At 40.1% G+C, this 12,659-nt stretch overlaps 1 protein-coding gene across 4 annotated transcripts in view; it reads right to left on the reverse strand.

The window, feature by feature from the left end:
- The window catches only part of USP9X (ubiquitin specific peptidase 9 X-linked), a 365,419-nt gene that overhangs the window by 306,599 nt on the left and 46,161 nt on the right, over positions 1–12,659 (reverse strand). For all 4 annotated transcript variants that reach the window (XM_073616321.1, XM_073616319.1, XM_073616322.1 and 1 more), the window contains exon 2: positions 4,141–4,391. In XM_073616321.1, coding sequence (XP_073472422.1) covers positions 4,141–4,236 — 96 coding nt within the window. In that variant the 5' untranslated portion in view covers positions 4,237–4,391. The remainder of the gene's footprint in view (positions 1–4,140; positions 4,392–12,659) is intronic.

A 12,659-nucleotide genomic window follows, 5' to 3' on the forward strand; every position in this document is an offset into this window, starting at 1 on the left:
AGGCTATACAGTTAGTTTTATGGTTTACGAGGGAAAAGACACGTAGAGCCGGAGAACTGCCCATCCAACATAGGAAGCGCTGGTAAGATTGTGTGGAACAAGGTGTCACCCTTATTCGGAAAGGGGTACCACTTGTACATCGACAATTATTGCCACTTTTTAGTCACCTTTTTGATTGTGGAATTGCTGCATGTGACACCGTGCAATCTAATCGCCGGGGCATCCCCCCAACGGCTTGTAGAGCCTGCTTGAAATGTAATAATTTGCTCGCATTGAAGTAGAGGGATAATGGGAATGTTTTCGTTCTGTCCTCCCTTCACGCAGATAAGACAGTCGAAGTTCCAATGGCGACTGGTGTTGTGGAGAAACCACTCTGTGTCCACGAATACAACCTTTAGGTGTGACACACTTTTATGGTTTCTCCTGTCCTGACCAACCTGGTCTCTGCATTGGTGACTGTTTCAAACGCTACCACACACTAGTGGAGTATTAGCATAGGGTACGCACTAAACAGTCCTAGGGCACACTTACACAGGGTCTCGAAAGAATAGATGGCCATCACATTTTGAGAGACCCTAAACTGGAACGTTTACAGTTTACATAAAATTGCAAAAGAAAAAAAAAAAGCATAAAAAATAAAAAAAAATAAAATAAAATAAAAAAGCCAAAGAGAGTTGTCATTTTATTTTTCTACTCTCACTATTGTTCTCTCTTACATTCACGCTCTATTCTTCTATATCTATTGTTCTCGCTATTGTTACTGTATTTTAGAACTGTAATGTTTTATTTTTACTGTGTTTTATTGTATTTGCTTTGCAGGTATGGTATGTCTTACTGTTATACTGTAATGTTACTTTTTTTATTGTTACCCATCATTTGTTTAGCAGGTACGCCATTCAGCTGCAGCACAGGTTTATCTATTCTGACAGCAACAGCATTTACTTATCGTGGGAGCAAAGTCGCGACTCCAGTGCTGTAGAAGGCTATTTCACCACCACAGTTAAAATAAAGAGCATATATGCCAAAGAATGGGGGCAGGGGTGAAGGGGAGATTTGCTCCTAACATTAGAGGCAAATTGCCCCCATGCTTTGGCATATATTTTTTAGGCACAATCTGCGATTAAAAAAAAAAAAAAAGTTGTTTTATTGAGTTAATGTTTTATTGTTACCATTGTTTGCTTTTCAGTTATGCCATTCAGCTGCAGCACTGATTCATCTAACTTGACAGCAACAGCATTTTCTATCCAGATACGTAAATCAGTGACTCCAGCACTGTAGGAGGTGATTTTACTCCTCGCTACCTATCACAGTTACGAGGACCCCCTGAAATGTCCAGATAGCACAACCCCCCCCCCCCAAATGACCCCATTTTCGAAAGTAGACACCCCAAGGTATTTGCTAAGAGGCATGGTAAGTATTTTGCAGATCTCATTTATTTTTTAAAATGAAGAAAAAATGAAATAGTTTTTTTTTCTTATTTCAATTTTCAAAACCTTGTGACAAAAAGCAAGATCTGCAAAATACTCAACATGCCTAAAATAGCTTGGGGTGTCTACTTTTCAAAATGGGGTATTTTTTTTTTGGGGGGGGGGGGGGCGGGGGGGTGCTATCTGGGCATTTCATGGCCTCCGAAACGGTGATAGGCAGTGAGGAGTGAAATCAAAAATGTACGCCCTTAGAAAGGTGGTAATTGGATTTTGGGGTCCTGTACGCGGTTAGACTGCCAAAAGTTCCCACACATGTGGTATCCCCATACTCCGGAGAAGCAGCAGAATGTTTTTTAAGGTTGTAAGTCCACATATAACCATGTCATGTTTGAACAATATATAAATTTAATGACAACGTTGTGTAAAAAAAAAAAAAAAAAAAAAACTAAAATTATCCCAAAATTTGTGGCAAAATATAAAATATTCCATGGACTCAACACATGCCACTCAGCAAATAGCTTGAAGTGTCTTCTTTCCAAAATGGGGTAATTTGAAGGGGTTTTGTGCCATCTTGTTATTTCATGGCCTTCATAACTGTGATAGGTAGTGAGGAGTGAAATCAAAAATTTACACACTTAGAAATCCTGAAGGCAGTGCTTGGATTTCAGGGTCTTGTACGCGGCTAGGCTCCCAAAAAGTCTCACACATGAGGTATCCCCATACTCAGAAGCAGCAAAATGTATTTTGGGGTGTAATTCCACATATAACCATGGCATGTGTGAGCAATATATCATTTAGTGACAACTTTGAGTAATTCTTTGTCATTTTTCAATCACATGTGACAAAAAAATAAAATATTCAATGGGCTCAGCAATTTCCTTGGGGTGTCCACTTTCCAAAATTTGGTCTTTTGGGGGGGGGGGGGGGGGGTTGTACTGCCCTGACATTTTAGCACCTCAAGAAATGATATAGGTAGTCAAACTAAATGCTGCGTAAATTCCATAAAATGTACCCTAGTTTGTAGACGCTATAACTTCTGCGCAAACCAATATATGCTTATTGACATTTTTTTTTTTTTTTTTTTTTTTAACAAAGACGTGGCTGAATACATTTTGGCCTAAATGTAAGACTAAAATTGTGTTTATTCCATTTTTTTTATAACAAAAAGTAGAAAATATATTTTATATCGCAAAAAATAAAAATAAATATCGCAGAGGCAATCAAATACAATCACAAGAAAGTTATTTGTGGGAAAAAAAGGACGCAGATTTGGGTACAGAATTGCATGACCGCGCAATTTCCAGTTAAAAAGCAGCGCAGTGCCAAATTATAAAAAGTGCTCCATTTATTGAGCAGCCAAATCCTCCAGGGCTGAAGTGGTTAAATGGACATTTTCGGAGGAGGGTATCTGGTTTCATTTTAATTTTGAATGTGGTTTCTGCCCAATTTTTTTTACTTTGTGCACTGTGTATTTATATTTTAATCAAATGTTTGGAGAGTATCATTACATAAGTAGCGTCACATGGCAGGTGTTAATTTTTTTTAAATGACTTTCTTCTCATTGACATTTGACACCGAGCGTTAGCGGAGTACAGAGTGTAAGCCAGGAGCAGGTTTTCTTTTTGCAAGGTTAATTTTAGGACACATACAATGCAAAATATTACCCAAATCTTGGAAAAAACAATAAAAGATGAAGTTGTGCTGAGAAAACAAGACACCCAACATGTTGAACATGAAAATTGTGCATGCCCGTGAAATGGTGACAAATTTCAGTACCCTAAAATTTTGGTACAGTTGAATAAAAGCACTAGTCCATCCGGTTCAACCCGTGTGGGTTCATGGCGTAAATTATTTCCCATATACATGTCTACTGTGTCCACCAAGATGTAGGTACAAGAGTTTTTTAAATCTATCCATACTTCCTGTGAAGTATTGATGCTTTAAAAGCACCTTCAGGTCATCAGTTTAGAGGTAACATGAATAATGAGCCGAATGATTTCTCTCGGACGTGCACAGTGGATGTGGAACATGGTGGGAGCAAGAGCTGTAACCTAAGAGCAGGATTATTTATATCAGGAGAAAAGTTCATCATGGATTTTTTTTATCCCAGGTAGCCAAAGTTTGGGCAACAGCCAAAGTGTCAATGGTTTGCTGTAGGGATGGGCCTTGCTAGCACAAAGAAGGATTTCAGAAAGCTCTTCAAATGCCTATTTACATAACTTTTAATAGGAGGGGGGTACCCTCAATATAAATCATAGATTGAGCATTCAATGCAAGAATAACTGGGCCCACAGTGGAGATGTTCCATTTTTTGCTAAATTCTGTGCCCACAGGACACAAGGCTTCAAAGTTATCAGGATGGGGAAATAAGCTCTCAAAGTACGGGGTACTCGTTGTATAAGGTTCAACTTGCTGGATCCAGAGCAGGAATGTGCTTTCTAAAAAGGCCCTCTTTTCTGAACTCTGTTGGGGTATAGCTGTTATGCTGATGGTGTGTCTGGTTTCAATGCTTTGTGATCACTTGACACCAAGAACAAAAGCGATAAAGAGCTTGTTCCATGTCACTGCAAACATTGAAGCCAGACAGATTGGTATCTTGCATAGAAGACAGACAAAAAATGGCAGCCCCCATATTTCACGCTTAACAGGCATACTTATATAACCAACATTTGACACAGTTGAGGTAGCAAGGCAAATAATTTGAGGAGCACACCTGATTCTGTTGGAGTGGAGGCTGGGACTGTCCATCGGGAGCTTGGCCTTGACTTTCATTCCCTCCAACCGGAGAGCCACGAGTCGTGGCTGTCATACTCGACACAGGGCAGATCTTTGCAATTTTGTCTGCTTATGTAGCAATTGCAAGAGAAAAAATTATAGTCCCTTTAAGCAAGACAAGTCGGCATACGTCTGTCTTATGAAGCTCCACCTTAAACACCGAACGTTTTGCAGAGACCATTGCATAACCTGTAAAGAAACGAAAACTGCTATTAATTCACAAAACTAAAAAATAAATATTAGATTAACTAAAGTAAATTATAACTAAATCTTTTTTGTGCATACATTGAGTTATTTTACTATAAGGCCTCGTGCACACCGGACGTTTTTTACAGCTGCAGTTTTTGGCTTCAGGTGTTTTTCTGCAGCCAGTAAATTCACCAGCATGTTATCATATGTGTTCATTCACACATAGGCTATTATCAGCGTATTTTGGCAGGAGCATTTATTGACTGAAAAAAAAAAAAACTATTGGGTTTTATGAGGTGTTTTCCAGCTGTAAAACGCTCCATGATAAACGCTTAAAAAGGCAAAAAAAAAATTTTAAAAAAGCTGAAAAATGCAGCTATTTGTCCTTTATCAGCGTTTTTAAGCCATAAGCTTTTGTGGGAGTATTTTTTTTTTTTCTTAGCAAAAAAACTAAAAGCAGCTAACGCTACTAGCGTTTTTATAAGGTCCAGTGTGCATGAGGCCTTAACCATAATCTTAAACAACTATATGGTATACAAGTCACTGCTGCTTTATCACCTACATCAACTATGATATGTCAGCTGCATATAAATTATGGCGAACAAAGAAATAAGACTTAGCCTAAATGTGTCAACAATGTATACTCAAGTGAATCTTAAAAAACAAAACTATTATAAATGTGCTATGATTTCCAGAGCACAAATTACTACATTTTACATTTGTAAACAAGCACTACAGCCAGCAAACATGCCAAAAGAGAGATATAGATATCTATCAGTTTAGGAAGCTGCCTGGTGTCAACTCAAGTTGCCCATTATCTCATGTTTCATCTGCCTTGGGTGGAGAGAGAAAAAAAAATAAGGAATTTTAAGCCATACCCTTTCCCATGTACACTAAATTGGTGCTGTGCCACTCGATTTTCAAAGGAGGTCATTTGTAAATAAAGATGCATACTCCATAAAGTCAAGTACAAGTGTTAAATCTTACATATTCATTTATGATTGCACGGTTTCCGTTTCAAGTAAAAAAAAGGAAAAAATTCTAACCCACATTCCCGATATACAGCAGAATAATTAATGTTGTATATTTAGCTTGCTACTGGGGCAGGTACCTAACCCTTAGAATGGAAACAAATTTCCTTTATAGACATTTTTAGTCTATTAGCTACATCAGACCTTCTAAAATCTCACCAATGGTGTACAACCGCATAGACTATTGTTTTTAGGGCACCACATTAAGCATGCTGTATCCTCTTCCATGCATGGGACTACACATTACCCATTCACAATATAGGAGGACCATAACAGGAACCCGCACTAGTCTGCAACTTCACCCCAGACCATTTCTGAACTTCCTGCTCTTACTCTGACATGCACAGCTTGTTACTCAACGTAACATCTTTCACATTATACAATAAATTGTGCTAACTTAAGTGTTATTGTTTTTTACATTCTTGAAACCATTTTTTTTTTTTTTTAATTTACACTAATTAAATCCACCTTTACAGAAAAAAAAACCTGTAAGTGTGACCCAACGACCTGACTCCCTCCCCTCCCAATCCTAATTGTACTTACCTGTGGAGATCCTGAACTGTCAGGTCTTCCGCAGCCACTCCACTGGTCCAGGGATTTGAAATTCGTGCTGCCCTTTTTCAGGACAGACCAGATGGTTCTTATTGATCAACACTGTCACACGGATGGTGCTGACCAGCCCGAAACCATCTGGTCCATCCAGGCAGTACAGACTGGAGAAGAGATAAGAGAGCAGCAAGAAGTTAAAATCCCCCAGATCGCTGTAGTATCTGCGGGAGACCTGACAGCTCAGAATCGCTACAGCCAAGTTCTTAGGAACAGGGATCCGGTGTTATCAGTTTTTCCTGTAGGTTTCAAGTTGCACCGGAATCGCACAGGAACATGCGCAATGTTCCTGTGCTATTCAGTGCAATGTGGTTTTCATACAAATGGTCTGAGTTCGCACTTCATCTCACAAAAAGTAGTGCACGTATGACTTAAAAAAACGCACTGTAACCGGATCACATGCTACAGCAGTTCCATGCAATCAAGTGCAGACAAATGCATTTCATTTGTGATCTGCGTTTAGGGTGTTAGGAATCTATTGATAACCTCAAAAGAGATTGCACACCCAGCGGGTTTCAACCACTTGCCACCCAGGCCAATTCTGACATTTCTCTCCTACATGTAAAAATCATCATTTTTTTGACAGAAAATTACATAGAACCCCCAAACATTATATATTTTTTTTAGCAAAGACCCTAGAGAATACAATGGCGGTTGTTGCAACTTTATCTTGCACGGTATTTGCGCAGCAATTTTCCGAACGCTTTTATTAAAAAAAAAAAAAAAAACAAAAAAAAAACAGTTTTGTGCTTTAAGAAAAAAAAAAACAGTAAAGTTCGCCCAATGTTTTTGCATATTGTGAAAGATGAAGTTACGCCAAGTAAATAGATACCTAACATGTCACGCTTCAAAATTGCACACGCTCGTGGAATGGCACCAAAGTTCGATATTAAAAATCCCAATAGGCGACGCTCAAAATTTTTTTACTGGTTACATGTTTTGAGTTACAGAGGAGGTCTAGGGACAAAATTATTGCTCTCGCTCCAACGTTTGCGTCGATACCTCACATGTATGGTTTGAATATGTGGGCGAGACTTACGTATGCGTTCGCTTCTGCGTGCGAGCACACGGGGACAGGGGCGCTTTAAAAAATGTTTTTTTTATTGTTAATTTTACTTTTTTTTTTAATTTGACACTTTTTTGAAAAAAAATAAATAAATAAAATTCTGATCACTTTTATAGTCCTATTACAAGGAATGTAAACATCCCTTGTAATAGGAATATGACATGACAGGTCCTCTTTACAGTGAGATATGGGGTCAATAAGACCCCACATCTCACCACTAGGCTGGGAAGCCTGAAATAAAAATAAATAAACCGATCACGGCTTTCCAACCAAGGCGGAGTTTTTTTTTTTTTAATGCAGAGGTCAGGCGTGACGTCATAACATCGCACCCGGCCTCCAAAATCAGAGACTCCAGTGACCATCTGGTCCGCCGGAAATCTCTATAATCAACATCCGGGGCCAGCGGATCCTGTCTCCGACTCACCGATCGTAGCGGTGACACGGTAGAAGCACCGGAGGGCGGCGGGGACGTCCCCTCTCGCCTCCTGTAAGAACGAGCAAGCGGTGGAACAGCCGCTATGATCGTTCTTATGTTGTAGGGAATTTCCGGCTGAAAACGGCAATATCTGAACGATGTCTGTAGCTACAGGCATCAATCAGATATCCCTGCTCAAAGTCCATCACGTCATATGACAGTGGGCGGGCGGCAAACAGGTGCGGGAAAGGAACGTGAAACGCGAGATTCCTGCACCGCGTTTCGGTGTGAACGAGTACTAAAGATAAAACACTTTAAAAGTGGAACGTCACTCTCCGAATCAACACTGAATTTTTAATCCTTATGCTGCTAGCATTAGTAAATAGGAAATTATATCATATTATTGAGGTCATACATCCCAGGAGTCTTTAGGAGAGGAGGAGGGGTTTCTCAGCTAAGCACACTTTCCTGGATGCATGCCTGATCTAAGGGCAGATGGATTCCATATGCTACATGAATCATTTGCTCTTACTCAAGATGTCCACGGCCAGAATTGCTAGAGGGGTGTTTTTCAAAGTGATTTCTCAAAATAAAGCATTAAGATATGGATGGATTGGAGAGCTTGCTTTGAATATGAAAAATGAATTAAAATTGTGTTTTTGGTTTGTGGTGCTCAGATGCAGTGAAGATCAGCTTTAACCTCTTGCTTACTGGGCACTTAAACCCCCTCCTGCCCAGACCAAATTCTCAGCTCACAGCGCTGTCACACTTTGAATGACAATTGCGCGGTCATGCTGCACTGTACTCAAACGAAATCTTTATCTTTTTTTTCACACAAATGAAGCTTTCTTTTGGTGGTATTTAATCACCACTGGGGTTTTTATTTTTTGCTAAAACAAAAAAAGACAAACTTTTTTTTTTTTTTTTTTTCAAAAATAAAACACGTTTAATAGTTTGTTATAAAATTTTGCAAATTTTTGCAAGTGGGTAATTTTTCTCCTTCATTGATATTCGCTGATGAGGCTGCACTGATGGGCACAGATAAGGAGACACCGATAGGCACTGATAAGACGAAACTGATGGGCACTGATGGGCACTGGTAGCTGAGGCTAGTGGGCACACAGAAGCCTCTCCACGATTGGGACCGATGTCCCTCTCGCAGTCGCCGATCGCCTTTTTTTTTTCTCCTCACGAGAAAAAAAAGCCGAATACCGGCTCTGTTTAGGTCACATGATCAGCTGTCATTGGCTGACAGCTGATCACGTGGTAAGGGGATCGACCCCTTACTCGGAAAATCCATTATTCTCTATGGAGATGGTTCACATCTCTACTCCAAGTCGCCTGAAGCCCTACGCCTGAAGCTCAAACAAGTTCTGGATTCTTTTTTGTCGCTCGAATCGGGCAGATTTGGGGCAGGAAACAAATGACAAAATCTAAAAACATAGCAACAAATGATGAAACAGATGATCGTTTTTCCTATTGGCTAATAAAAAAAAAAAAAAAAGCGGAGGCTTTGCAGGGACACAAAATCCATCACTTTCCCCATCAGAAAAGCGTTCTGTTTACATAAGCAGAGCTCCATTATGCATCTCTCCCCCATGATTGGCGAACATCCATTGCCTGGCACCCACAGATCTGCTTCTACTATAGGAAATCACAGCAGGGCAGTCCTTCAGTGGTTAAAAACTATTAAAAAAACAGTCAGACTATTAGCAGAAACCTTTTTCAGTTGCAATTGTGACCTGGCAATTGTCCAGCGCTTATCTTGCTGTCTTTGTCCCGATTTGGAAAATTTGAATATAATGCGATAATAGGAAGGGGGGGGGGGGGGAGATAGTTCCCCAATTACAGACTATAAGAGGAGTGGCAGAAAAGTAAAGGGGAAAAAAAAATCCCAATGGGATTACAAACTGTAATAAATGATCAAGCAATGTGAGGGAGGTTTAGAACTTCTGTCATATTATTGCTGACTGGGTCCCTGCAAGTAGAAATTCCCCCTCACTTTTTGTTCCAGCAATCAGTGGCATAATAATAGGACAGAAATCTGTCTCCTTAGTGACACAACCACTTAAAATCTCACAGAAAAACCACCCCTGTTGGGACACAGCAAGTCTGACAGAAGCTCTAAGCCTCACTCACTCTAACCAAAAACATAAAAAATAAATTTGGGCTGTAGATTGCTTTGATTTAGTACAGACAAATCTGAAACATGAGCAAACCTTAACATTTAAAAAATTTAACTAGTTTAACAAGACGCAACAGGAAGCAAAAAAAAAAAAACAGGATTATATAAAGTTAGTTATTAGGATAAAGTAAGTTACACTTATTGTGAAACCAACAGTGCAAGTCTATCGTTACAGTCATCTTTATATGACCTCAGACAACCTCTTTAAAATCAAGCAGTAACAAGAATCAAAGGTCAATGGGAAAAAAAATAAAATATATAGCAACTAACCAGCAAGCTTACAAAGTGGCTGAACATGCAACTGGTCAACAATTTGCAATGATAGACTTGTATTTCATAATCTTCAAAACACAATGTATTCTACAGTAAATTAGGCTAGGAACACACAGATCAAAATTCAACAACTTCAGCAGGAACCAGGTGAATTTCCATCTGTGTGTAGTCCTCTCTCCGTTAGGCCCCTTTCACACTAGCAGGCAGATTGGATCCACCAGTCAGTTTTTCAGACGGACCCGATCGGACCTGCCAGTCTCTTCCATGGAGCGGAGGGTGTAAACGGCTTTGTATGTTTACACCCACTGTCATCTAATCCTCTAAACAGATGGATGGGGATCTGTTCCCCATCCGTCTGGCAGTCATGTGTAAACTGACATCACATTTACATCCGACCGCCCATAGCGGAGAGCGGGCTGTGTCTGTGTCCGCCCTGCATAAGCAATCATTTTAACACTCATGCTTTTACTCATGACTCTTGTTTACTATTGTGATGCGATGTATGGTCACAGGGGCTTCTGTGATTAGTCATATACACCATGTGATCACTGTGATCAATCACAGCATCACAATAGTAATAATGAATGACAGTTATTTACTTGGTGAGCATGTGGTCACGGTGATTGAAGGAAAAGAAGCCCCATGAAACCGCAGATCACACAAAGCCCTCATGTAAAAAGAGTGGAAGCAGCCTCAGCCTAGACTCCGTCTATTCCAAGCCCTGGACATGGTTTGTCCCACCCACAGGGCTTAATCATGGGACTGACGATTGGTCACAGCGATTACATGGTACCTGGGATGAGCACAGCATCCCGGTACCTTACACTCAGTTCAGCGGTGTCATAGGACATCCACCCGAGATAGGAAAGCTCCTGACCGGCCTATAATAAAATGAAGGTGGTTAAAATGATGATTGTAAACCTACAAATCTTTAATTTTTTTTTATCAAACATGTCATACTTACCTGCCCTGTGCAATGGTTTTGGATGATCAGGGTCCCCACTTCTTGGGTCCACCAGCCTGCTAAACACCCCCATAGCAAGCCTCTTACTATGGGGGCACTCAGGAAGGCTCATTCCCAAACCGCACGATGCGTGTCCATCACATACAGTGTGCAGTTCTGTGCCTATAGGCGTAGACATAGCAGCTTGGAAGCGAGTGCTTTAACTAGTTCCCGACCAGCTGCCGCAGTTGTACTGCGGCAGGTTGACTCTCCTGCGCAAATCCCCATCATTGTACATCGGGCGCATACACAGCGGTCTGTGGGCGCGCATGCTCATTCGTTAGTGGGGGAGCCAATCAGCGGGTACAGCCACCCGCGATTGCTCTACAGAGAGGCAGAACGGGGGATAAACAAACAGAACCCCATTCTGTAAGGGGAGTAGAGTGAGATTGTCTGTTCTTAGTGATTAGGAACAGCGATCTCTCTCTACTCCCTGTCAGTCCACTACCCCCCCCCCCCCCCCACCATTATAAAGCACCTCCCTAGGAAACATTTAACCTAGGGTGTTAACCCATTCCCTGCCAGTGTCATTTATACAGTAATCAGTGGCTATTTTAAGCACCGATTGCTGGGTACATGTCACTGATCCCAAAAAAGTGTCCGATCTGTCCACTGCAGTACTGCTAAAAATCACAGATTACCGCCATTACTAGTTAAAAAAAAAAAATTTAAAGTGATTACCCTAACACATAAAAAAAAATGCTCCCGTTCCTTTAAAGCATGATCATTAGCATAGTGCTGTTGCATTGTCATTTGTCCCTTCATCATGTGACTGCACAGAGGAGCTGTGAAAAAAGGTATTTAGGATAATTTAAAAGAAAAAACACACACAAAAACAGAGATGATACAAGTAATTGTGTTATGTGACTTTACAACCGCTTTAACCACTTCAGCTCTTGCACCTGTGCACCCTCTATTGACTAGAGCAATTCTTACAATTCTGCTATGGACCTGTTTTATTTGTCAATAATTCTGTTACTTAAGATCACAAAGTAATATAGATATTTTTTTTCAGAACAAAACAAGGCCTTTCCTTTTACATATTGTCTTGCAAAATATTTTTTTTTCCCCCTCAGACACTAAAAACACACCATTTCTTTTTTGACCAATGTTTCAAATAAGTGTTAGTCTTTAAAATGACACAAATGATTCTGGTAAAAAAAAAGTTTCTCAATTTTTAAAAAGGTGAAGGGTGTAAATATAAATGGTCTATGTTTAAAAACATTAACAAAATGAAAAAAAAAAAGTTTAAATATTGGTAATAAAATAGAAAAGAGAAAAAAATTAGTCAGCAGGAAAGGAGGATAACAAAAAGGAGTCAATTAGTGCTAATTAAAGTAAGGCCCCTTTCACACTGAGGCGCTTCTAAACTGCCAGTAAAACACTAAGCGCTTTTGAAGAGCTTTTTGTTCATTTCAGTGGAGGGGGGCGTTTTTTCACTGCCCTGCCAGCGCACTGCCCCAGTGTGAAAGCATTAATTTATCAATTTTAATGGAAATAGGTTTTCATGAGCTTTTCAGGGACTGTTTTTTTAGCATGAAAACGCCTGAAAAGTGCCTCAGTGTAAAGGGGGTCTAAATTAAAGCTGGCCACAGCTTGGATTGAATATTGGTTGGTTGGTAGCAGGGACCAACAGAGATTGCATCAACGGATCTACTCAGTACAACCGGTCCATCTTCAGTTGCTGCA

This window comes from Aquarana catesbeiana, linkage group LG02 (genome assembly GCF_042186555.1).
Source record: "Aquarana catesbeiana isolate 2022-GZ linkage group LG02, ASM4218655v1, whole genome shotgun sequence".
Taxonomy (NCBI): domain Eukaryota; kingdom Metazoa; phylum Chordata; class Amphibia; order Anura; family Ranidae; genus Aquarana; species Aquarana catesbeiana.